Raw genomic sequence first — 25585 nt, 5'->3', positions numbered from 1 at the left:
TGGGGGAAAACCCAGTGCAACGCCTTCAAAGCACTGAAAAAGAGAGAGAAGCAGACAGAAAACTAAGGAGAGAATGAAAAGGAAATGAAAAGCCATTGCTTAAAACCATTCCTTCTCCTTTTCTCATTATTTTTATCATTCTTCCAAAAGTAGAAAACTGACAACTCTACTCAGTTTTTCTGTTTATTTCAGCACACTTGCTGTGGATTCCTGATAATAGATGGGAGTATGTGTGTTGAAGGAGCTGTGTTGATTTTCTTGCTATAATGACATGGTTTTTTTCCTTTTGAATCTGAAGTGGGAACAGAGAAGTACATTGCTTTGCTTTATCTCAAAATAAGAGTGTACACCACAGTGTATGTTTCTTAAAACATAGCTGCCATGAGAGTATGATATGTTTTTACTCATCCCTGTTACTGAAAAATCTGGTTGGTTAATTTTTTAATGTGTCCCTTAAAATGTTGGTAGTTCCTCTTAATTGCCCCATTGCCTACTGATGAGCCCAGAACTGATTTTCAAGCTTCCTTACTTAAAGCTCAGAGAACAAGCTGCTTATGATGACCCAACAGAGACATAAGGGAGGTCTATGAAAGGCAGAGTATTCAATCAGCCTTAATCCCTGCTTTCAGTAAGGCAGTGTCTTTAAGTACAGACTAATTAGTGAATAGACATGGTTGTAGGTTCTTGTAGACATATCTTTTGTTGGCTTGAGATGAACTGAGCGGCTAATAGAAATGGTTTAAAATCTCTGCTTTGCTTTTCTTTGAATGCATTGAATAGGGTATCGAGATGAGAAAATATAAATCAAAGCAGGAGCAAAAGTAAATATAAACTATCTGACTACCTATGTTAGTATATTCCATTTAGATATTATATCCATTTAGATATCGGGACTTATACTTGTAGTTCCCAGTCCTGGCCTTCTTAAAGAACTATTCATTTATAACCTTTGACGTATAGCACTATGAGAAAAGCATGTGGGGTTTTTTACTGTTACAGTAATGTATTATGCAAGCATTACTTTGCACTTAAATAGTATGTTAAAGTCATCAATCATAAAGTGATCGATCAAGATAAACATACTTCCCCCATTTTAGTGCTAGGGAAACTTAATTCCAAGAAGTGAAGAGAGAATATCCTTAGGATTTGATTACGTGCCTGAGACTAGAATCTAACTCTCTAGAGGGATGGCCCCCCTCTTTAATCATTTCTTTATTACATATTGTATAATAAAATTTCCCAACAGGTAGGAATAGCCATCTGCACATTGCAAAGTCATTTATGGTAAATTGAATGCAAAGAGAGGCATATGGGAAACTGAGTGAATGATGACTGACATCTAGTCATAGTCACCTGAAGCAGAAAGCATTTCTTAATCAGCAAGACATTGAAAATAAGTAAGAGGCTTAAAAAATTAGAAAAATTGTGGTGTTTAGGGATTTTTTTCTGATTATATTCCCCCTACTGTTTGCATATTGTGACCTTAACACAATGCAGATAGGAAGCAGACATAGAAATTTGCAGTTCTACTTATTTTCTAAAATTAACCATATATTCCAGTAATATTCAATAACAGTACCTTGGTTATTGAAACTCATAACCTTTTTGCTGCTTTTATCACCTGTATTATCCATAGGAGATAATTACTGCAAAGCAGCTGGCTGTTGATTTTAGAGAGCATCAATTGTTCTCCTGTCCCAGCTGTTGGCTAATAAGGACAGTCAACACATCTGTTTCAACAGCTGGTAATTAACAAAAGCCTAATTGCTGCAACTCTTTTAACAACAGATCTATGAAAGAGTAGGGATGTGGAGGAATATTATTTACTCTGTTCTCGGCACTTTCTGTGACCAGTTTCTTTTTCCTTTTTCTACTTTGAACACCAGTGCCTTTGTCTGACACACTGAATGGCAGGACAACACAATATGGTAATCCAGAGCTTAAGTTTTTCAGATCTCTGGTGCTGTTTCTTATTGCAACATTTCTTTGCTAAGTTGCAAGATGAAATGGATCAAAAGCATTTTGTGGAGTCTCATACAACAGGGATAATCTACTACAGTATGCTTTTGCAATAGGGCTGCCAATCCAGCAGCTTCCAAAAGAAAGTAATGGGTTTCCCTGGTTGTGGATGAGTTTAATAGCTCTGCACCCCTTCCCCAAAAATGTGTCATCATTTTGAAAGTGATGGTTATTTAAGAATTATTTTACTGCTCTTCAGATGCTTGCAAAATTTGTTGTACAGACAGCCTTTTTTCTATTCTCTGATGAGACCCACATATGTTTTTTAGTTTAAAAGTAAATGGCAGGTGGCACCTTGTGCTGCAGAAATATCTCACCATTTTATTGCTGCAGAATTGGAGAGGGTTCTGCACAATGGTTGTCTAAATATCTACTTTTATAGTATCAGTCATCAAACACCGATTCAAAGACATTTCTCTTTAATTAGACTTATCCTTGGGTACAGCACACATGTAATTGGAATACTTGTCACTAATAGAGAGAATGCATGTATACAAATACAGGGAAATGTTAATCCCATTGAAGTCAACAGTGAACTGCTGTCTTCAATGGGTCAGGATTTTCCCTGCAAAAACCAAATTTTCTTAAAAGCTGGAGACAAATTTGGCATTCGTTGTGCTACCCATAAAAAGAACGTATTCAAGCATTAATGGATCTATGGCTGAGGTATTATGCAAGTCAGGCATGTATTGCAGATTGTGTGAAAGACTTGAGTAAATAAAAAATTCTAAGAAATAGCATTTAAAGTGGTATTTTGAAGTGATAAACTGATGATGAAAATTGTGATTCTTTGGTAAAAGTTAGTCAAGATCACTTGATTAAACTTGCCTTACTAACATTTCAGTTGGCAAATATTTCTGTACACTGAGTTCTTAATTGTCTGCAGGGTATGTTGAAAGGTATAAAAGCAATTCTGCTCAAGTGCTTGCCATTGACAGAATACAGATTGCATAATTAAAAATATTCTGGCAAGACGAGTTTAGTTCAACAGGTGTTCAAGTTGAGAAATGTCTAATAGGTGCAGAAGTAGAATATATACTCTGAATGAATAAAAACAAAAGCATAGGTTAAAAGTTTAAGATAGTAACACAAATAAGTGTTTACTGTTTGGGTTTATCATGAAGATTTTTTTGTACACAACAATCTTTGTTGATCAAAATTATGTTTTCAGTGTTGCACAAATAAGAAGAAATAAATAAACATTCTGTATTAGATTATGCTGTGGAAAATTTCTGGAAGATTTGATAGTTGAGAAAAATGTTTATCTTTTCAGTGGATTATATTATGTTATTTCACATGTTAACAATTTTTATGAAAAATATCATGGGTAGTGTATCCCTTTTCTCATTCACTTCCCTTACTCCAAAGACTACAATATTACTTTTTTTCCCAGTTAAAATGTAGTTGAGTGAGTTGCAACAGAAATTCAAGCAACAAAACACCAAAATGTGCATAGGAACTGAAAAAAAATGGTTTTGCCCAATGCAAAGTTCTACTAGAATCTAACTGAATAGATATGCAGTAGAAGGTAATATGATTACCTCATAAAACATTAGTTCATAGATTTTTAACAGAAAGGAGCAGAAATCTGTAGTATCAGAACATACTTTTGAGTCCTGAGTGAAGCTAACTCATCTGTATCAACAGATCTCTCTAACAGTATACTATCCATATAACAAACCATGGATGGATCCATTGCCTGCTGATTTGATAGGAAAGTGCCCTCTATTGAATTTTCTCCTGTGCTATTTTCAGACTAATGTTTTCTATAAAGACTTAATATATGTTCTCACAAACACCTCTATTTGCTTTTCTTACTTTAAGTCCTTACTCTGAGTTCTACTTGGGTAGAAGGCATTGCTGTTAAGATGGTGGAGAAAGCAAGATTGAGGGAGTTGTTCTGTTCAGAATCAACTACTCAGACTCAATATGACTGATTCCTTTTACACAGCTAGCATTGCAACAATAGAGACTGAAACTGTTCTAAACTATCTGTTGAGGATGCTTCTTGCATCGCAGGAGCCATGGTGGTGGCTTGTTCACAGTGTCTCAGAAATTCATGGTCACTCCAGTTGCACAAGTAGCTCAAGGTCATGGAGCCTACAGCCAGCCTCAAGTGCAGACATGGAATTCCTGTCTTTTTCCCAACACTGCTAGGCATGATGTAATCCAGCTGGAGAAAGAACTCAAATTGTCTTGTTATATTGTTTGATACGAACTTCAGATATCAAATAAGAAGTACTAGCAGACTTGCATTTGAGAATGTCTTAGTATTCATGCTCTGTATGTGTCAGTGTGGGGCATACTCATGGATTCTTTCTTATTCCTAAATTTCCTGATAATAGATACTTATATTCAATAATTGTTTTTTTTCTTTTCTTAGATTAACAATTGCTTTTGAACTCATATTCAATATACCAAATATCTGATATTTTTGTATGTAAAGAAACACAGAATCAGTTTGATTCTGTGTTTCTTTGTATACAAAAATATCAGATAAATTTGGGTATGCATACCTGCTAGTCATAAGATGAAGACCACAAGGTCAAATGATAAACATTAACTCTTAATCTCTTGCCTGCATTTCCTTACTAATCTGGAAGAGTAAAATAATGTAACTGGACCAATTAGTATTTATAGACCTCTACAGACTCATGGCTTTTATGAAGGAATTTTAGTTAAATTCTGATTATGTGATGAGACACTGCTGCCTTCTGTGGTAGTACTGTCTATCAGGAGGTAACAGTCATTCTGTCTTTTCATGTGAAAGGTTTTATTTTGGAGAGTATTGTCATTTAGCATCTGTTATAGGCTTTGAAGCACAAATTGTTAACTCCTTTTTCCTTAAGTTACTGCCTTGCATGCTGGTTTTTCCCCTCTTACGAAGAATTAATTATTTCAATGACGTATTTTCTTATGTAAAGAGCTTTGTGAAATGTTGCAGAGTGTCTCAGCTGGACTGTTTCTCTTGGACTGGTGTCACACTGAAATCAGAGGTGACAAGGGCAACTAAATTCAAACAGCAATGAAATGACATCTTCAATGGCTGGTCAAGGTCTTCAAAGCCAAGGACTTTACTATAAGGAGGAGTCTGAAGTAGAGGTTGAGTGATGAAGAAAGGTTAGAAAGATTTGCCTTTGATTTGAGAAATAATTACTCCTGTATCCTTGAAATGGAGATGCGGGTGACACCTGTTTAACAGCTGAGTGCCTCACCAGCTTACTGGGAATGAGGGAAAGTCAGATTTATCAACCTTAATCAAGTTTATTAAGCCCATATTAGTTCATAAGTTATCTGAACATAGACTAGTAACAAAAATAGGATGAGGGCACAGACTTGCACAATTACATGCAACAATTCATGCATTCTTTCAGAGAACTCCCTGGCATGGTTTTAACCCACTCTCCCAGATGATGCTTTTGAACCATACTGTGTGCTAGGGCCTATGGCCCTTTGACAGTCTGGTCTCAGCAGCCCTTCCTTCTAGGAAGGTGAATGGAAGAGAACTTCTGACCATTTTTTAACATGAATAAAGTCATGTCAGTAGATCTCAAGGTCAGAACATAGTTTCTGGTCTGTTCTTTTTAGCAATAGAGAGTTGGGTAATGTGGTTAGTTTGGGGTCTGTTAGTGTAGCCTCAAAAATGTGCCAGATGGAGAGCCCTGAGAGCACACAGTTTCTGGCTGCTGCACAGATAAAACATGTCTGGCTGTAATACGAACTTTTTTTCTGTTATTCTGCCAGTTCAGTTCCGCCCCAAACTGGATAAGACACTTTTGGGGCTGAGGGTAAAGTTGTTTTGTATTGAATAGGGTCTTTGTTACCACAAAGCTTCTGAGACAACATGACATTACCTTTTGGATCATGTGCTGACAATTTGCTGTTTGTGGCAGATACTGACTTCAAATCATAGGTGGCCAAATTTTTGTGGACAATGGGTTTATCATGGGTGCTGACATTTGAAGCTTTCCCAGAGTAACCTGCCAGTAGGACTCAGACACCACCTGGAAGGCTTCTTCAGCTTGCTCCAGCTTACACAGTTGTTTCCTTCTTGATTTTCCCTAAGAAGTTTGCCAGTAAAGTTTCATGTATAGTGCAGTCATCTTCATGGTATGAAGTCAGGCCTCTGAGAGTTGATAGAAACATGCCTAGTATTAAAGGAAATCAGAGACATTTTTTATCCTTTGTTTAAGTTTATATTTGGTAACCTGATATGTCTTAAAGAGGTGTATCTGTTTTCCAGTCCTGTTATCTATAGAGCCATGAAGAGGTAAATGGTTACACCATGCCCAAAACAATATCCTTTATTTTACCTTCAAATAAGACAAGTTTCTCTGTATTGCTGATGTTTTTTCATTGTTTATTTGAATTTGCATTTTCCAGATGGATTTTTAGATGAGAAAAAAAGTTTGTGATGTCACCAAGGTCAAACCTGAATTACAGAACATGAAATATATTTCCTTTCCACAGGTCCTCACCTGTAAATGGTATTTAATCTGAGAAGTAAAGAAATTAATTTACATGTGTTATTTTCATATAAATTGTAAAGCCATGACTACTGTGCAGAAATCGCTGTCGTGAATGGATTTTTCTTTCTCTATTAAAACAAACTATTCTTGATTGTTTTCTTTTTATGTTCTTTTCACAGTGTACATTGTGATTTAGTAGTGAGTCAGGTATCTACCTACCTGTATATAGAATCCTATCTATTTGCTCTTTAAAGCACCCCCAGCTTGTGTTCTTAATAAAATCCCTCCTACCAAAAGGTCAGTGTCTCTGCACATGGCGTTACTTATGTGCAAAGCTATGTCCAGCTTTGAGTGTGTATTTTGGAGCTGTCATCCTTTGAATTTTTTAGGGGCCTTTTTGTCATCCATTAGGGTTAAATCTTACCTAAAATAAGACTTGTAGTATTGTTAGGTAGTTATCCATATGCACAGTAGACATGGGGTTTTTAACCTGTGTATACAAAAGAATGGAAACCATAAATGAAATCTTGACCCTGGGAAGTCAATTGTAGTTTTGTGTCAACCTCACAAGGGCAGAATTCCAAATGAATCGTCCTCACTCCCTAAATCATTCTTTAAAATAAAATGCTTCCATATATTAGTCTCACACTCTTATCACATGCCTTGGATTGTCCTTTGAATAGGTAATTTTTCCTGCAATTTTCAGTATATCAGTATATTGCTTGGAAAAAGTATAGCATATTACAGAATAATACTGCAGATGGTGAAGCAAATTTGTCTCATCATATCTAAGGTTAGATGATCAAATCCTTAATTCTCACTGAAACTTATCATGAGCATTTCATATAGATACTTCTTACCTAATATGGTAATTGGTGAATTGTAGAATCATAGGTTGGAAGGGACTTGGAAGGTCAACTAAGTCCAGTCCATCTGCTATGACCAGAAACACCTTTCACTAGGCCAGGTTACTCAGAGCTCCATCCAGCCTGGCCTTGAACACCTCCAGGGATAGGCCCACTTCTGTGGGCAAATTGGCCTGTAATATGTGCTTGTAAAGGAGCAAGCTACTTGTTAAATACTGCTGGTACAGTGAGCTTCTTCCCAGTGTGGTGTGACCACATAGTACAAGAATAAGGCATCATATGGCAGGCATAATGATATTGTTTGCTTTTATTGTAATAAAATTAACCAGATACATATCTAGTCTCAGCAAAATTGCTATTGTATTCTTTAATTTTCTTTCTCAGAGCAGTTAAAAGCTATTTGGTGATTTTTGTTTCTTCTAATTGCACAATCTGTGTAGAATTTGTTGTGACCTGTTGCTAACATCCCAGTCACAACAGGATCTCTTAGAAGTGAACAACCATGCAAGCAATGTTCATCTGGTATGATAATGTATTCTCGCTGGGGAATTTGTTGTGATGGAGACAAGAGTCTAAATGTTAGATAGTGACATCTCTTACAAGTCTTCCGAAAAACTCCTTAAAAATATTAAATTAGGGATGGCATAAAGGCTGAGTTGAGGAAGGTGACATAAGATAGAAGTGAAGCACAATACTTCTTGAAAATGACAATTTTTTTTTTTTCTTTTAGAAAGAAGACTTCGGGGTTAAAATTTTTAATTCCTATAAAAGAACACATTAATATATTCTTTGTAAGGTAAATTAAAATCATACAGGTTAAAAACCCCACTGTTGATGCTCTCGCATCATTTGTGTGAAGACCCTTATTTCAGCTCCCTGATCCAAGTTTGGCACCCTCAAACATTTTGATGGTTGAATTCCAGAGTTCATCTATTTTTCCCTGATGTATCCCTGTTTGGATCTGCTTTTCACAAACTTAGCCATTTAATAAAAAAATATTTTTGTCAGTCACAGAGAGAGAAGAGAGACAATGATAGTCACCAGAACCATGGATAATTCACATGACTTTGGAGCAGGGAAGCAGTCTCACTGGAAGGAATCCACCAGGCTGCCCAGAGTGGGTTAATGCAAGAAGCTGGGAGTCAGCATTAGGTTTCTGCATTCAAAACAAATAATCTAATCACAAGGCTGGGGAGGAGTTCTTTCTTCTGTCAGAAATCCTGTCTGACATTCCTCAGAAATACTTCCATCTAAACCAGTGTATCTTCACAATGCAGTAAGATAATGCTTTTTATTTAAAAAAAAAGTTTCATTACAGCTATTTATTTGGACCAACAGTAGTATTAGACTGTAGAATACAATATTATGATTAATTGTTTCATCCTGCTGCAAACTCATAAAGGTCATGTTTGCTGTTGAGATACCTTTCCTTTGTGCCCAAAGGGTATGTCAACCCGGGTGTGGTTGTGGCAGAGGGTTGGTGAGGGCTGCAACTTAAAGGCTGTTAAGAGTTCCCACAATTGCCACGCTTACCCTGAAACTCTCACGCACAGATAACCCGCAGCTGGTCTTTATTGTATTTTTTCTAGCTGTAGTGATTCTCCACAGCAGTGCAGATCCTTCAGGGATCAGTAATACAGTTGCTCCATTTACTCTTAAGACAGGTTTAGAAAAACGATTTCTGTTAGAAAATTGTGTGTTGAGAAACAACTTTGCATGAATTTTTAATAGTTTCAGTTACTATTCCAAGCCTTTCCATCTCAGTTTATCTCCCAGAAGTTTTATTTGGTGAATATTGAAACTTACATTTCAAACTTCAGAAGTAAACAGTTTAATTATTATATTTTAAATTGGACTTATTCTTGTTAATTATGTATTTCATGATGTATCAATATTTTCTAACAATTACTATAGTATGTTCTAATTTTACCTTTTAATTTTTAAAGTCATCAAGGCCAGCTGATACTTAAATGCAAGTTGAAGCATTTCATCTAATTTTCTAGGTCAATGTGTCCCCTTTGTATTGTAATGAAACAATTTGACACTTCAGCAGGGTGATTAAAAAAAAAAAAAAAGGGAGATTACTTAGTGAGTTATTAGAGTGCTAGCCATTTTCAGTCCTCTCCTTAGCTGGAGTCTTTTTCTTGACCCTGAAAACCTCTGATCCCCTAATTAATGAGACAAGTGCTTATATTCCTTTCTAGATCAAAGCATTACCTACTTGTATTGTTGGTGAAACAGTTTGATATGTTGACACTTTGATATAGAAAATAAGATGAGCTGTTGTAATCTGCACTAAGTAGCAGCTGCTAATGTAAAAATAACAGAACGGTTAGAAGTTGGATCTCATGTGTCACAACATGACCTTCTCTATCAGACAATATGTATTTCTCTTACTGACATGATGTGTAAAATGTAAAAGCATTAAAAATAGTGTAAGATTAAAATATTTCTTCAGTTTAAATGGTTTTTTTTACAGAGTTGGGGTTTTTTTGTTCATTCTAATTCAGAATGAAAGAAACCTTTATTTGCCTTCCTAATCTCCTGCTGCCCTGAGAAGACACCTGAGCTCTTCCTGTCCAGCCAGCCTGCTAATATCAGCAGAACCAAACTTCTTCCTCACAAGAAATGGGAGCAATTCTCTGTTGTCTGTTTGAGGCTAGATTCCATTTCAGACTCCAGATAACATAGGACCTAGAGTGGAAAGACTGCCATTTTCCCCCTTTACTGCCATTTTTCCCCTTTTCCCCTTTACAGCTCTACCAAATGTAAATGACTGAGACCATAAATTGTAGAGATTAACTTGGAGACTCCTCAGATTTCTCACACAACCTTCTTCTATCCTGTGTCAGTAGAAGCAAAATGCTGGTAGTGACTATTACTGAGTGAAGGAATAGTGCATTAAACTCGTGCATTAATATGTATCTCAGTCAAGCCAAGAGAAGTTGTACTGGGTAGAAAGGGTACCCATTCTAATTGAGTCAGTTATAATTTCCATGCAAATAAAGCACAAATAAGTTGTCCACAAGAAGGGTACTTATTAAGCAAGGAAGTTAGGTCTTAGAAAACAGGAGATCTAGAGACAAATTAAAATTGCCTGAGGTTAAGCTAAATTTTCCCTTGGGAAGGAAATTGAAACAAACAATAGTGTAACAACTGAAATGAGAACAAGGAAAGAGGAAATATGCCACTGGTCTGAGAATGGCATGGAGATCAGGGGTAATTCTGGATTAGGTCTAAAAGCGTGTGATTTTAATTTTTGTTTCTATCAGCACTGGGCAATGAAGATGCCAGCTGTGAGGTAATGGTAAAGAGAAGTGAATGTATGCAAATGGAGTACATGGCAGCTGTTCAACAGATTATTGTGCTTGCATTGGGTTAATGAATGGTTTCCATCCCCAGTTCTGAAAGAGCTGGTACCTGAAATTCCAGGAATGATAGTAAAGTTCTTTAATAAATTTTATGAGGCCATGTGTAGTGTAATATGACAGGGAATTAGCAGGAAGAGCATCTATATTTAGAAGGGGAAAAATATAATTTTGACAACTATAGATGAGTTAGTCTTTATTGTGAGGTTTCAGAGTGAGTTTGGAGGGAAAATATTTTTAAAACATGGATTCATCAAGAGTGAATTGAAGTACAGTTTTCACTGTACTTCACAAGAATGATCATGCAAGAATTCTTCTTTGGTATGATAACTGGTTATTTAGACAATGAAACTTTTTTAATGTAACCTGACACATAAGCTTATAGGTTGTGCCATATGGAAAATTATTAATTACAGTGGGGAATGCATATATTGTTATTTTACAAGCAGGCACAAGCTTAATGTGGGAAATACTGCTTGCTGCTCGCTGGGTTCACCCAGCGTCTCTTGTTTGGAAGAATGGGCACGTTTAGCTCATGTCTGTCTGCAAAATGTCATGTACCCATGAAGGAGATGAGGGATTAGTCAAAGGCAATAAGGAACTAGTTAGCAGGAAGGCAGCAGCAAACAGATTTGAAGGAAGAAATGTTAAGGTCCAAGGATTTCGCTAGTGGAATTTCTCTCCAATTTCTTACCAGTTGGTGCTGAACCAGTTTTCTTTAATGCTGTCATTGAGAGCCTTTGGCATGAAGAGCAGCAATGTGCCAACAAAATTGCTTGATGATACAGAGCTGGGAGTTGTTTTTAATAGGGCATGGAGATATTATTAATACAAAGTAGGTTCAAGCTGTCTTGCAGAAAGATTGGGATGGCCTCAAGTACTGGAAAAACAAAAGCAGCAGGGTGGAATTTCGGTGCCAAGTGTAAGGTATTATCTTTTCAGGATGAATAAGAGTTTCCACTGTCAACTGGGTAATACCAGTGTAGTATGCAGAACAGGCTGGAGGGTGACTGGGAGCAAAAAGCGTACAAGAATGTGTCAGGTAAGAGGTTTCCACTGGCATGAGTACAGAGTACTGAGGAGAGATGCATTTAAATTGATCAGGGTAATGAAGAGCTTGCTTAGTGAGAGGCAACAGAAAAGGTTTATTTAGCCTATCTCAGAAAGGAAAAATAAATGCTTATATATATATATAATGTTGTGCATAAATGCATAAGAAAATAAATCAATTTAAAAAGCTATGAAACTTTATTAGTCAAGTTAATTGGATTTTTTCCTTTCTATTGGATATTGAAAAGTCTTACAAAAGCCATCTCTCACACAAAGGTGAGGTTCCAGAGAGAACCTGACAGCATAGGAGGCTGTGTGTTCTTACCTCTTTCAATTTAGATTAGAGTGAGGGTGCTCATGTTTCCCTAGAGGAATTAGGAAAAGATAAAAACTAGTTTTGTCCTCTGTTTTCTTTTGCTGAGGTCTTGTATTTTTTCCAGACTTTGTGGTAAGAAAACATGACATTGTTCTTTTAAATGTTTTGAAGCAAAAACAACAGCAAAAAGATCAGTACTAAGATTTTCTTTAGGTGAGACCAGCTATTTTAAGTTTGATAGGTAGTTTGATTAGATTTTATATTTAATTGGAAAATTTAAATTTTCACCAAATAACTGCTAAAATGCAAAATGGGAAAATAAAGAAACAACAATTTTCCTTTGCAGGAAGGTGGATAGGGGGACAGAGAATGGGAAAGAATCTATCCACATTAAACCAAATATGAAAGTGTAGGAACTTCTGGACAAAACAAAATATTCAGAAATATTTTTCACAGTATCCAAGAGATCAGAATACCCTTTCAGGGTTAAAAAGGAGCTTTGCTGAGAGTGAACCTATACCAAAAGGTCACCAAGCTCACCTCTAACGTGACCTTTTTATGGGAAACCACCACCAGAGGAACCTGCATGTAATTCTTCTTCTTGCCTCTTCTTTACCCTACCTTTCAAAACAATTTAATCAAAACAAATAAATTTCAGTGAAAAGTTCTGATTTCCACAGCTTGACATTTTCCAGAGGAACAATATTTTGTTAAAAAGTTCTCAAGCAGCTATTGTTATTACTAGAGGTGAGCTCATGCAGGATTTTTGCCATATGCAGTATGGATGCATTTCAATATACATTTAGGAGTCTTCCAAATTCTTTATTGTAGAGCAGATGCCATTATTTTAGTTAGCAATTTAACTTTGTGATGAGCACTGTTTTGCTTTCCTTCTTCTAGTGAAGGAAGACATCTCTGCCTTGGGAGGATATTTGACTAGTTTATTTGTGTTTACCACCCTTCAGGCCTGTGAACAATGGGTCATTTTGTCACATGGCTGCATGCTGTGCACAGAGACTCTTGTGCTTGGATTTTTGTTGGTCTCGTGAAGCTTCCTAGTATCAACTCCACTGGAAGTTACTGAGGAGGCTAACAAATGTCTATTTTTCTTCCCTTCACTTTTTGTAGCTCTTGGGTTTGTTGGTTTGTTTTTGTTTGTTTTGGTTTGGTTTTTTTTTTTAATCCAAAGAGCCTGATTCTGCTGATATTTTTATTGGTACAAACCCAGATGCAAACCCAGTCAAATCAGTGCAGTTTTTTCTGCTGAAAAACTGACATAAATAATAGTCTTAACACTCTAGTGCCTCTGACTCTTGTCCTGAACGGCAAGTGGAACATTAGGTGTATTTTTTATGATAGTTCTCCAAAGAGACTAGCCGTTAATCTCTCTGAGTAGGTGTGTCAGCTGCAAACATTTCCTTCCAGTCTACCATTTCAATCACACTTCACAGTACACTGAAAATTGGCAAGGATGTTAATTACTGGCCTCTAGAACAAACCACCTACTTTGATTCAAGTGTGTTTTCCAATTTTTAAGAATGTTGTTTCACCTACAGAACAGTATAATTACAGAAAATAGCTTGGTTTGGCTAGCATCTTGCGTTCTGTGAGTTCTGCTGGCAAGGCAGCGAGCTACACCAGGCAAGAGACTCACCTGCAGAGGATTTTAACCTCTTTCTGACAGAAGTTAGGGCTTGCCAGCATGCAGTACATTGTTTTCAGTATCAGAAGCTCAAAACCACTGTCACTCAGACGTTAAACATTAACGCTTTCTGCTTTTAAAGCTGAAGGAACACCCCCCATATAGTAAGAAAGTTTTTATTCTCCAGGGAACTTCCTGTTAAAACTTTATGGATCTCTCTCACAGGAGCAATTACAGCAGTGGGTTCTGTACCTGGGCAGTGCAAAACCCTGGGTGCAACACGACCCACCGAGCAGCACGGTTCACAGACTGCTTGTGTAGCTGCATTTGTGCAATGCGGTGTTCAATAAAATTTGCCAGGAATCAGCCAACTATCCAGGACATGATTAATCAACCAGCAGAATGAATTGCCCATAGATGACTGGGAGTTGACAGTAAACAGTAAAACACCTGCCTTGAAGACTTACAGTCTTAAGAGACAAACAGGAAACAGAAGCAAGCAGGAGCCCTGTTTTAGGAGAGAGATTTTGAGGCATACAGGCAGAGTTGTTCATGATTATACAGTGAGTTTGGCAGACTTCAAGGCTGAACTATGTGCATTTCCCTTCATGGGTTTGTAGCTCATATAACAGGTCTTTAATTTACTAAGAAACTTTTCCGCAACACTGTCCTGAAGAGTTGGCAGAATCCACAGTTGGCATTTCTCACACATGTGCCTCTTGGTTAAGGGCCCTACAATTTGTACAATTAATAACTTACACCATGAATTAAAAACATTGGAAAACAGCCCAATGCTCAGGCTCATGTGTCAAGGAATTGCTGTGGAAGCCTGCTCTTATTTGTTGTTACAACAATAAATCACCCACTGATTTATTTATATGGTACCTGGGCCCTCAAGGCAGTCCTGCAGTGCTATTGAAACTGGACTTCTAAAATTAATAGTGATTAAGGTACAGACACATACTAAGTATGCATGAATACTTATTTCTCCCTACCTCCTCTTTAACTGTTGGGGCTGGCTCCCTTCCTGAATTGCAAGCCACATGCTGCAATTTCCATTATGGTCGTGAGTCACACTCCCTTCAGTGTGAATCAAGGGTGGGAGGGGGAGTGTCCGATGGGGTTCACAGATGGGAGATGATGGTGATTGCTCAAGGATCCCCTCCATAAACCAGATCCTGGGTAAGAATGCACCCAGATCCCAGCGTGTGCTGTCAGTGCCAGCCTCTGCAGTCCCTGCTGGCTCATTGCCTGCCACTGCTCAGGGTCCTGGTTGCCCTTAAACAGGTAGGGAGCCATGTGCAGACCAGAGTCGTGTCAGTAGTTCATGGCCAAGGGCCTTGCTTCACTTTCTGTATGTTGGCCAGCAGTTGTGCGGTATAGCAGTATATATCATATCAATGAATATTGCATATATACCATATGAAATATGTTTGCTGATAAACACTTGTCTGAACTAAAGAGTTCTAACCTTAGGTATTTGAAAAACTTACACGGGAGAAGCCATTCAAAACTTCTTAGTTTTAGGGGGAAAAAAATAGCAAAATTTCAATACTAGAAAAAGAAGGAATATTTCATAGGAATTAAATAGGCTGGGGTGGTGCTCGTTTGCTTCCTGGTAGCTGGTACAGGGCTGTGTTTTGGATTCAGTATGCAAATAACGTTGATAACTGATGTTTTAGATGTTGCTAAGTGGTGCTTCCCCCAAGTCAAGGACTTTCAGTGTGTCCTGCACTGCTAGTGAGGAGGTACACAAGAAGCTGGGAGGGAGCATGGTCAGGACAACTGACCAAAGTGGCCAAAGGGACATTCTGTGTGATAAAACATCACGCCCAGTATATAAAATGGGGGGAGTTACCAGGAAAGGGTGTGAGTTACAGCTCAGAGACAGGCTTGGCATTAGTCAGCAGGCGGTGAGCAGTTGTATTGTGCATCACTTGCCTGTCTTGGGATTTATCTCCCTCTGTCCCTCTCCTTTTTATTACAATTACTCATATTAATATCATTATTATTATTATTATTATTATTATCTTCTGCTTTGTTTCAGTTATTTAACTGTTCTTATCTCAATCAACAAGTTTGATTTTCTTTTCTTTCCCGATTCTCCTTACCATGCCATCAGTGGGAAGAAGGAGAAAGAAGTGACCAAGCAGCTACATGGTACTTAGTTCCTGGCTGGGGTTAAGCCACAACACTATGTTACATACAGCAGTATAACTCTATGTGTGCAGTTATAGTGGTTGAAATTATTGCACAGATTGATGAGTTTTCAAAAAAGTATGGATGTTCTGAATAAATTAGTTATCGGTTGTTTATCATTTCACAGGCAGAACTGATAACTTTGCAACAAGTAAAGGAAGCTGCTCTTCAACAGTGCAAAAAACTAGAGGAAGAAGTCCAAACATTGCGTGTTTATTACAGGTAAAATGATTGATTCTAATATGAATGAGTGACTCATAGGGGAAATTTTCTGTGTGATGTCTGACTGAGTGAGGAAATGGCCTTATCAAATAGGTATTTGTTGGAAAAATGTGAATACATCAATGAATCAAAGCCTGCATTTCTGCTCTACTGCTCACCAACCATCTCTTTGAAACAGGAGTCTCCTTCTTATAGCCTGAATTTTGTATTCATTTCTTCCAAGGGAAGTGAAAAGTTGGTGATGGCTGATTTTTTCACTAAAAAGCTGTGCTATGGCAATGTGATCACTTAAAAACACATGGACAAAAGAACCAGATTACATAAATGCTTGTTTTTTTCCTAATTGTTTGCACATGCCTAACTTAGTCAATATAGATTTTAAAATAATAAATTTGTAATTCTAAAATACCGGTTTCTTCTTCAACCCCAATATATGTGCCTCTTAATTCCTTGTGTTCTGTGGCGGTTTGGAGAATGAGAGAAATACCCATTCTCATTAATTTAGGTGTGCTGCACTGAACATTTGCATGGATCGGTGGGTTTTAGTCCCTAAGGAAAGCTCTGTGTGGTCTAGTGAAGGAGTTAGGTTGTTTTATGGAGTGATGTTGGGTTACAGCTCTCATTTCATCCTGACCTCCTGTGTGAGAGGGGATACAGAGCTGCCAGCAGGTTAAAGGCAGGAGAATTGGCATCAACACAGCTGAAAATTGTGAATCTGAAGGCTGAATGTCTGTGATGAGGGATGTGGGCTACAGAGGTAAATAATAAATATAGTGTGAATACTATACTCATTGGAAATAAAGAGGACTAGTTATTTATGTCTAGAAAGCATTTGCAGTAGCAGAACTGTGTATGTTTTCTGTGTTTCAGCATTCAAAAGTGAAAAATACTCAGGTTTCTAGAGGTTTTTCAAGTTTTCCCTTCTCATTAAGTTTATTAAAACCTTGGAGGGAAGTTTCAAAAACAACTTTTGTTCCTAAATCTCATAGGCATTTATTTAAAGCCTGTTAATAGTGAATAGAAACCCCAAGCAATTTGTGATTATTGCATTTAATGAATTTGGTCAGCATTTAGTGTGTGCACAAATTATGGTATGATTTACCAAGCTAGAAAGAATTTATTATGGTGCCCTTATTACTCATTTAAATGGGTTTTTTTTGAATAATTTAAAAACTGAAATGCATTTTTATTGATATTTTAGAAATTAAAAATTTGCTTGTGTTGATCTGTACACATTGTAGGAGACTTTTCACTGATTTTTGACTTGCATTTTTGGCATAGCCTATCGAATTTGCACTAACAACATACAATGTTTAACAAGTATAGTAAGCAGCAACAGCCATTTACTTTGTAAATGCTTTAAATCCCAGAAATATTAACAATAATGACTTGTGGGAATCAGCATTAGAATGTACCATGTTAATTTGAACAGTCAAAATTTCACTGTAAGTTGGTTGACAGCATTTGCAAAATCTATCCATAAGGTGTGGGAATGCTCACTTGATTATCCCCTGGGGCAAGAACTATTGTATTGTTCTACTGATTTATACAAGATATAACATCTAAAGCAGAAGATTTAATCTCCTACCTACCTCACTGTTCTAGAGGCTAATGTGTTCCGAAGTGGACCCACAGAGTGACTGATTGAGGTTGGCAGGGACCTCTGGAGGCTGTCTTGTCCAGCTCTGCTCAAGCAGGGCCACTGAGACCTGATTGCCCAGGTCCAGAGGGGTTTTGAATGTCTTAAGTATTCCAAACTTAAGACATTCAGGTTATGAATCAGAACCTCTCTGTATGGAAACACAGTCTTAAGCATACAAAGACATTACTTGAAAAGCCAGAGGCCACCTGGAGCTGAACTTGCAAGGGTTGTAAAAAGCAACAAGGATTCCTATAAGTGCATAAGCAGCAACTTTTAATTTCTCAGGCCTGTCTTTTGACTTGATTAGAAATTAATTGCACCATTATGAGGATTCTTATGAACTTCTTGACATTTTGATTACAGTTTCCTTTAAGTTACATGGACATCTGCAACACATGCCAAGGAGACAGAAAAGAATATATGTCACATGTACATAAAGCTTTGGGAACTGTACCAGGCCAAGGGTGGGATGGCCACAGTAATTATGAATGACAAGGTAGACAGTGCATTTCCCAAGCCATCCCAAATGAATGAAAATTTGCACTCTGATTTGTATGTGGAAGGGATGGATGTATAGATGTCTGCTGGGTCTTCTTATTTCCTCATAGTGCTTGCCATGCTACGGTAGTCTAGAATAAGCACTGGGAGTGTTTTTAGACAGTCTGTTCTGAACTGGGATGGAAGTTTGCTGCTTTGATCCAGGTGAGTTAGCTGTATGATTTGCTGTTCAAGACTGCATTCCCAGGAGTTACTTCTCTTTTTGGATTTTGTAATTCCCCAGTGAGCAAAATACAGGCTTCCACACATGCTCCAATCCTCAAGAGACCTGTAAAACTGCAATGTGACAATGCCAGGTGCACATTCCCTTCACCTACTGTTCTTTCATGTCTTCGCCAGATTCTTATACTTTCTGTCTTAAGCCCCAACATAAGGGCTTGAGAATTTTGGCTCATTTGGTTATTTCTCCTTTTGCTCTTTGGTCTTCCCTGGCCTTACAAAAAGCATTTCTCCAACTTTATTATTTTTCTCCTTTTTTTAAGTGAGATTTTTTGATTGGGTTTAGGAATGATACTCCCCAGTTTAGTGGTCTTGCTGAGATTCTCCACACTACATGCCACTTGCCCATTCCCCCCTTCTCCCTCCTCCTTCTTGCCCTGCAACAGGATGGAAAAGAGAATTGGAGGCACATAAGGTGAAGCTCAGGAGTTGAGATAAGAATGATTTACTGGAAACAGCAATGAGACAAGAAAATAAACAGTAACAGCAACAATATTAATAACAAAAGCATACAAAAGAGAGAGTGATTCACATGCACAATTCTCACCCCAACCCAACCACAGCCACGCTATCCCAATGGGAAGGAGCCCTTTCTCCCCAGAAAAGACTCGCTTCTCCCTCCAACTGGAAGATGTCATAAGGTGGTATAGAATATCCTCTGGGTCACAGCCATGCTCCCTCCTGGCTACTGCAGAAATTTACCCTGGCCAGAACCAGGACACTACATCATTCTTTAACTTAGAAGAAGCAATTTTAAGAAAACAAAAACAAATAAACAAACAAAACAAAACAACAGCAACAGCAACAAAAAAAAACAAAAACAACAAAGCAAACAAAAAAACCTAGAGGTTCCTATTAAAGCATACAAGTGATACCCACATTACTTGTACTTGTGCCTTAACACACAATAACATTTCAAGGATTTGGTCACAAAAGTAATGACTGTGTGTGTGTGTATATTAACTATTTTGTATGTATACATGTGTAAACAATGCCATTAAAATGTGCATTTTTATACCAATCTGACTTTCACTAACATTAGCATAATCCAGGAAAAGCAAAGTATCATTTGATCATACAAAATCAGGGGAGAGATACTTAGGGCCAGAATATCTGTATGTGTGAAGTAAATACACACAGACATGCCTAAAGGAGAGAAACAAGTGGAGACCTTCAGGGGAAAAAATAAAATCCCCTTCTGTTTTCTCCAGAGGAAAGATTATTGCTATCTAGAATATTGCATCCAGTTTAAGGTCCCCAGTAAAAGTAAGACATCTATAAATTGGAGAAAGTTTGACAGAGGGCAACTGGTACAGTCAGGAAGCCATAGCATTTGCAATGTAAAGAGAGACCAAGGGTACTGCTCTTGTACAGCCTGGGAAAGAAAAAAATATTCCTTTCTTTGTTGGCTCCAGGGAGACCTAATGGCAGCCTAACAGAGTCTGTGCAGAGGTTGTCAAGAAAGGCGACCTCTTCACAGTGCTCCATGACAACAGGGTGAGAAACAACTGACTCAAATTGAAACAAGAGCATTTCAGACAGGTTACACGGGAAAACTTTTTCCATAGGGGCTGTCCATCATTGGAACAGGTTGCCAGAGAGGTTTTTACCATCTCCATCCTTGGAGATTTCCAGTGCCTAACATGATAAAGTCATGAGCAACATGGTGTGATCTCATATTGATATCACTTTGAGAAGAAGTTAGGTTGGACTGGAGGTAGCCAGTGGTCACTTCCAACCTCATTATTCTACAATTCTCTGATCTGGTAGCTGTTGCTGTTTGAAGACGTTCATTTCTTTTCTTTTTTCCCTCCAAATGTGAAAGAAGTCTGTTTTGTAAACCACGCTTCTTTTCAGGTGAAGTGAAAAGCAAATCCCAACTGAAGCTTCATGGAAAGCTGTAATGCCCTAACCCAAAATTTATATTAGCTTTTCCAGATATAATGAGGAAACATTTATTTCCCTCTGACTTTTGACTTTTTGAAAAGAAAGCATATCCCAGAACAGTTTGAGTCTTCTTTAGAAGGGATAGAGAAGTGAAATGGAATTAAAAAGGAGGAAGAAGCTTATTCAGATACATAAGGAACAAGAAGCTGGCTACAAATAAAGTTTGGCAGCTTCTGTGCTTCTGTTTGTTCTTCTTCTGTTGGCTTTGTGTCAAGTTTCAAAAATAAAATGGTGTTTTCTGGATGCTAACTCAAAAATACATACCAGAAATTAAAATTTGCATAACAGTTAGGAATAGCATAGAGTTTCTGTCATACTAATATAATTGTTTATACACAATGCTCTTTAAGCTAGAGATTAATGCAAATAATAAGACCCTCAGTGACCAAAGAAGGCTATATCCAAATAACCAGTTTTGAAGTACATGGGACTCCCACTACCTCTTTCTCATATACCTCTGTTGTTTGAACATCATCACAAGTTTTGTATTTGCATATATTTCAGTTATGTGATCTGTCCAATTTTATAATCAGGTTCCTTCTTCCCCTAGATTTATATGGGAAGTGTGACACTATATGGTGTGGGATATGCCTTTGGTCAGTTCGAGTCAGCTGTTCCATCTGTGTCTCTGTCCAACTTCTTGGGCAGCCCTCACCTGCTCACTGCTGGAGCAGAATGAAAAGCAAAAAGGGCTTGACTCTGTGTGAGCACTCCTCAGGAGTAACTGAAACATCCATGTGTTAGCAACACCTTTTTTCAACACAAATCCAAAATGTATGCCATACCACCTACTATGAAGAAAATCTACTGTATCCCAGTCAAAAGCAGTATAATGTTGCAAAGTAATTGGAATATGTAAGTTATGGTGAGCATGGGTGAAAAACATGCCTTATTTTTTCAGTCATATGATGGTTCTCAACAATGAAATAGAAGATTAACTTCTGTAAGGCTCCTTGTACTAATAAGTACAATTACCTGAAATAAGTAGTTTTAGATTCAAACTTTCAGTTAATATGGGTAGTTTCTCTGCATTCAATGCTAGCAGCTTTCTTGCTCTCTAACCAGTTGTAGCACTTTATAAGTTAAAAACTATTGAAGAGGTTTAACAGAATTTAAATCTACAAGTTTCAATGCTTACAATACTTCAGTTGGAATACTTGGAATTCATGTTTAAGTGGCACAAGCAAAATAACAGTTGGTTTTATGGATGTCCATATATTTTTCCAACAAAGTCTCTTGTAAAAGGATATGGAAGTTCATTTTTTAAAGACTGAGATCAATAAATGTGAAAGTAGGAAATCAAGAAGGTTTTTTATTATTTCCCCAAATAAAGAACTTAAAGACTCAGGGGCAAACTCAATTTTCATCTTAATTACAGAACTGAATCACCCTGTAACAGGAGAAATAGATGAAGAAACATATTTCTCATAAATAGCCATTATTTCTAGTCCTGGATAAAAAGACTTTCTATTCAAGCTTTGGATACAGTCGTGTGTGTTTAATTTACTTCCATTCTATAGTTTCATGACTGATGTTATGGAATATAATACTCAGATGGTGCCATTTCAACCATGCTCCATAGACTCTGTGTATGGATATAGAATGGTGTAATTCTTGCTGTTAGAATGTTGCTTTCATTCCAGTTTTAAGGGCTATTAAAAACTATAAATTATTTCTACTAGAAAGTCAATATTCATCTTCACAGCCACTGCAGTAACAAGTCAGAATACAATAAATAGCCTAAATAGTCAGGTTCCTGTACTCTGACAGACCCCTGCTCAAACATTTCAACTGTTTGTTCTGCCATCTCTCCGTCTTCTTCAGAGTTCTCTCAGTCTAGATTTGCCTTAGGGGAACACAATATGTAGCAGAAGATTGGGCTGCTCTAACATCCAATTTCCCAGCCCAAATGAACTGGAACCCATTTACAGTGGCATTAGTGAAGCTGCAACCACTAATGCAGAGTGGTGATCTCAGTCCTTCCTCTAAAGCAATAGCTGACTACCTTGAGCACCTGTCCCAGCAGTTTACCTCAGAGAACTGGTCTTTTCATACCTGGGTTTTTTTATCTCACTTATTCAGTTATGGCCGTTGACTCATTTTCCTGCTCTTTTCATCCTGTCTGCTTGCTTCTGTTCTGGCAGTTGCTGTCATTGTTTCAGTACTAGTTGCCTTAGACATAACATGGTGTAATTACAGTCATTAAGAAGAATGACCAAGTAATGGTATCACTGTAAAACACACAGTTCTTTTTGAAGAGCAGTTTTGCATCATGGAGAGGACATCGGTTGTGTTTCAAGTGTTCTCTGTTCTTGCAAAAGAGACTTCTATTTTATTGAAGCGTTTCAGACAGCTGACATTAAACATAAACCGTCAGCTAATTAAATTTCCCACTTACAAGCGCAGAAGAGGTTCTTTTTTTATACCAAAGAGATGAGGGGCTTGGATATGCAGTGGGAGACCATGTAATACATGTTTTGGAGGAAACTAATCTGCTCCAGTTTGATGCAGCCAAACATATAGAAAACAATGAATCTGTAAGGGAACACTAAGGTTTTTGTTTGTCTTCTGTTATAACAAAAGAAAGGCAGGGACTGTCTTTCTGTTTGTTTATTGAACTGAATGTTAAAATTAGTAGAAAATTGGGGTGGAGAAACACTGCTGTCTTTAAATCAGATTGGTTAAAACCACATTTTCTCTCAGCAATCCATGGAGGTTTCAGTGAATTTTTAGTCAAATTGTGGGGGTGAAGGGAGCCAACACCCTGATTATTTGGACCTAGGATTTGGAATCTATGTGCCCAGTCTTCTCTTCTTCTGTTTTGTGCCACTTTGCAGTGAGGTGCTGCAGCCCCAAAAGAATTGGGATTTTAGGTGAGTCTTTCTCTGTAGTCTCATAAGCGTTTTCCCACTGGTAAGCCCCTGTGTCCCCTATGACTTCTTTCCTTTGTTGCTTTATTGCTTGTGCAATCACAGCTCTTGCTGGTGTCATAGGAGATAAAAGTCCAAGGTTTGGGGGCTGTTTCATGAGCTGGATCAGACAGCCGAAGGGGGGAAGACTGATCAGTGAGCTGCCCCTGCATTGGAAATCAGCTGCATGAGGTTTTACTGGTGCTACTGAGATGGCTTTATTTCTCAGTGGCTTGGTGCAGGTGAGCAGTAAAGGCAGAGCACTCCCTTGTTATCCTTGTGTATTGCACACTTTATTGAATTTATTATCCTCCTGTCCCTGCCCCATTCCCAGACTTCTTGTTCTCCAGCTTGGAATTGATTATTGTCTCACTTTGTGCATTTGCTCAACTTTCTAACAATAATATAGTCAGAGAGACTGACTTCAGAAATAAATCTGTGGATAGAAAAATTTCTTGGGAGCATGGCAGACCAGACTCACATCCATTCTCCAGTTAGTATTTGACCATTTGTAAAGACAAGGGACAGTGGAGAGAAACTCCAGTATGTACCATAGGCTTGATGTTTACAGTGGCACTTTGGCAGGCAATGCAAAGGCAAAACAGTATCTGAACCTATTGGGGGCTGATGGGTATCCTTTTTTTTGCCCTCCAATGAAATATTTTAGGCATCAGCATGCTCTTTAACCTTTTGGTGTCTCTCATTCATTTAGAAGCACACCAAAAATTTTTTTTAATATTTTGCTTTTTGCCCTAACATGATTTTAAAAGTTTTTCTACCTTACTGGAAAAAAAAAAAATTAGAATGGCAAAACAATTTCTAACTCAGCTTTAGTGATTTATGAAAATTTTAAGAGAGAGGAAGCACTGAACTGTCAAAGATCCAAGGCACCTGATGGAATAACAAACCACCTCACGCCATCCCTGCAACCAGAATGTAGTACATTAAAATTGCCTTGTGGTGCTGTTGGATTGGTCTGAACTACACTTTATGAAATCTTTGTGCATAATGTTTCCAGGGGCTGGCTCTTGGCCTTCAGAGGTGCCTTGCCAATAGAAACACTAAGCAGCAGGATTGAGGAAGCAGCATGAATATGGACTGGAGTGCCTGACACGCTGTGTGATGCAGTTTTAATTTGCACCATGCACTGTGCTAATTCCACTACTGCTTCTGCCACTGAATGTTATAGTGGCAAAGTTTCTTAAATTTTTCAAATTAGTTGAGGACCAACCAGTCACTTTTTGTGCCAAGTACTTTAAGGCTAGAAGTGCTCCACAGGTCCTTACACTGTATTGCACCAGACTTGAGCTGACTTCTCTACTTATTTGCGGTCGTGGGGTAATGTGAACTAAAACAACATTTACTTTGTCGTTTTTGCTGGGATGGGCCTTTTCACATGAGTTTCTGTTCTTCTCTAAGAGCAACGATTTGCTTGACAGAAAGGAATTCCTTGCCATTGGATGCTGATATGGTCTCACGACTCTGTATACAAGGCCCTGCTGGCATTATGTTCACAGCTGTCCTTTGCCTGGCTGATTCCTTCACCTTCTTTTTTACCTCTGCTCTGCGTGATTTTCTGTTATGACTTCCTTGGTTTCTCAGTGAGCTGAAAAGTCTGGGAGGTGTAACTTTGTTTTGTGTTTTTTTGAAATAAGCACATAGTTAGAGATGTCTAGGAACCATTTTTCGAAGCTGTTAAAGTGTAATAAAATTGAGTTCTTGGAAGGTTTAAAGTCTCTGGAAGAACTGCCTGCAATCAACCCACTGACTGCTACTGGTAGTTTGGAGTAGATAGCAATACAAAGTATGAAACTCCTGTAGAAATACTTGTAAAAATTAGGATTATGAGATCACTAAAGTTAATATCTATTCTATACAATGTAAGAATACACAAAGTCAAAATTGGAGAATCTATAAAGAGTATATGCAGGATTATGAAATCTGTTATCTGGTAGAAAGGGTGTGTGGAAAAAGGCTACATTGAAATGTTGAAATGCTGGATGAATATAGATTAATCACATCACTAAACACTGCTTCAGCTGCTTTATTTGTATAAACTGAATAAGAAGTTTTACCCTTTTGCATAACACCTTTAGAGACTATGAAAATGCAGGTACTCTTGCTTTAAAATGAGAGAAGGAAAACAGATACAGAATAAG

At 37.7% G+C, this 25585-nt stretch overlaps 1 protein-coding gene across 9 annotated transcripts in view; it reads left to right on the top strand.

Annotated features, from left to right (window-relative positions):
* MIPOL1 (mirror-image polydactyly 1) overlaps positions 1-25585 on the top strand; it is a 189200-nt gene that overhangs the window by 121041 nt on the left and 42574 nt on the right. For all 9 annotated transcript variants that reach the window (XM_064423914.1, XM_064423911.1, XM_064423912.1 and 6 more), the window contains one exon: positions 16057-16151. In XM_064423914.1, coding sequence (XP_064279984.1) covers positions 16057-16151 — 95 coding nt within the window. The remainder of the gene's footprint in view (positions 1-16056; positions 16152-25585) is intronic.

The sequence above is a fragment of the Passer domesticus genome, chromosome 6, assembly GCF_036417665.1.
Source record: "Passer domesticus isolate bPasDom1 chromosome 6, bPasDom1.hap1, whole genome shotgun sequence".
In the NCBI taxonomy this organism is placed as follows: Eukaryota; Metazoa; Chordata; class Aves; order Passeriformes; family Passeridae; genus Passer; species Passer domesticus.
This window is presented reverse-complemented; position numbering and strand designations above follow the sequence as displayed.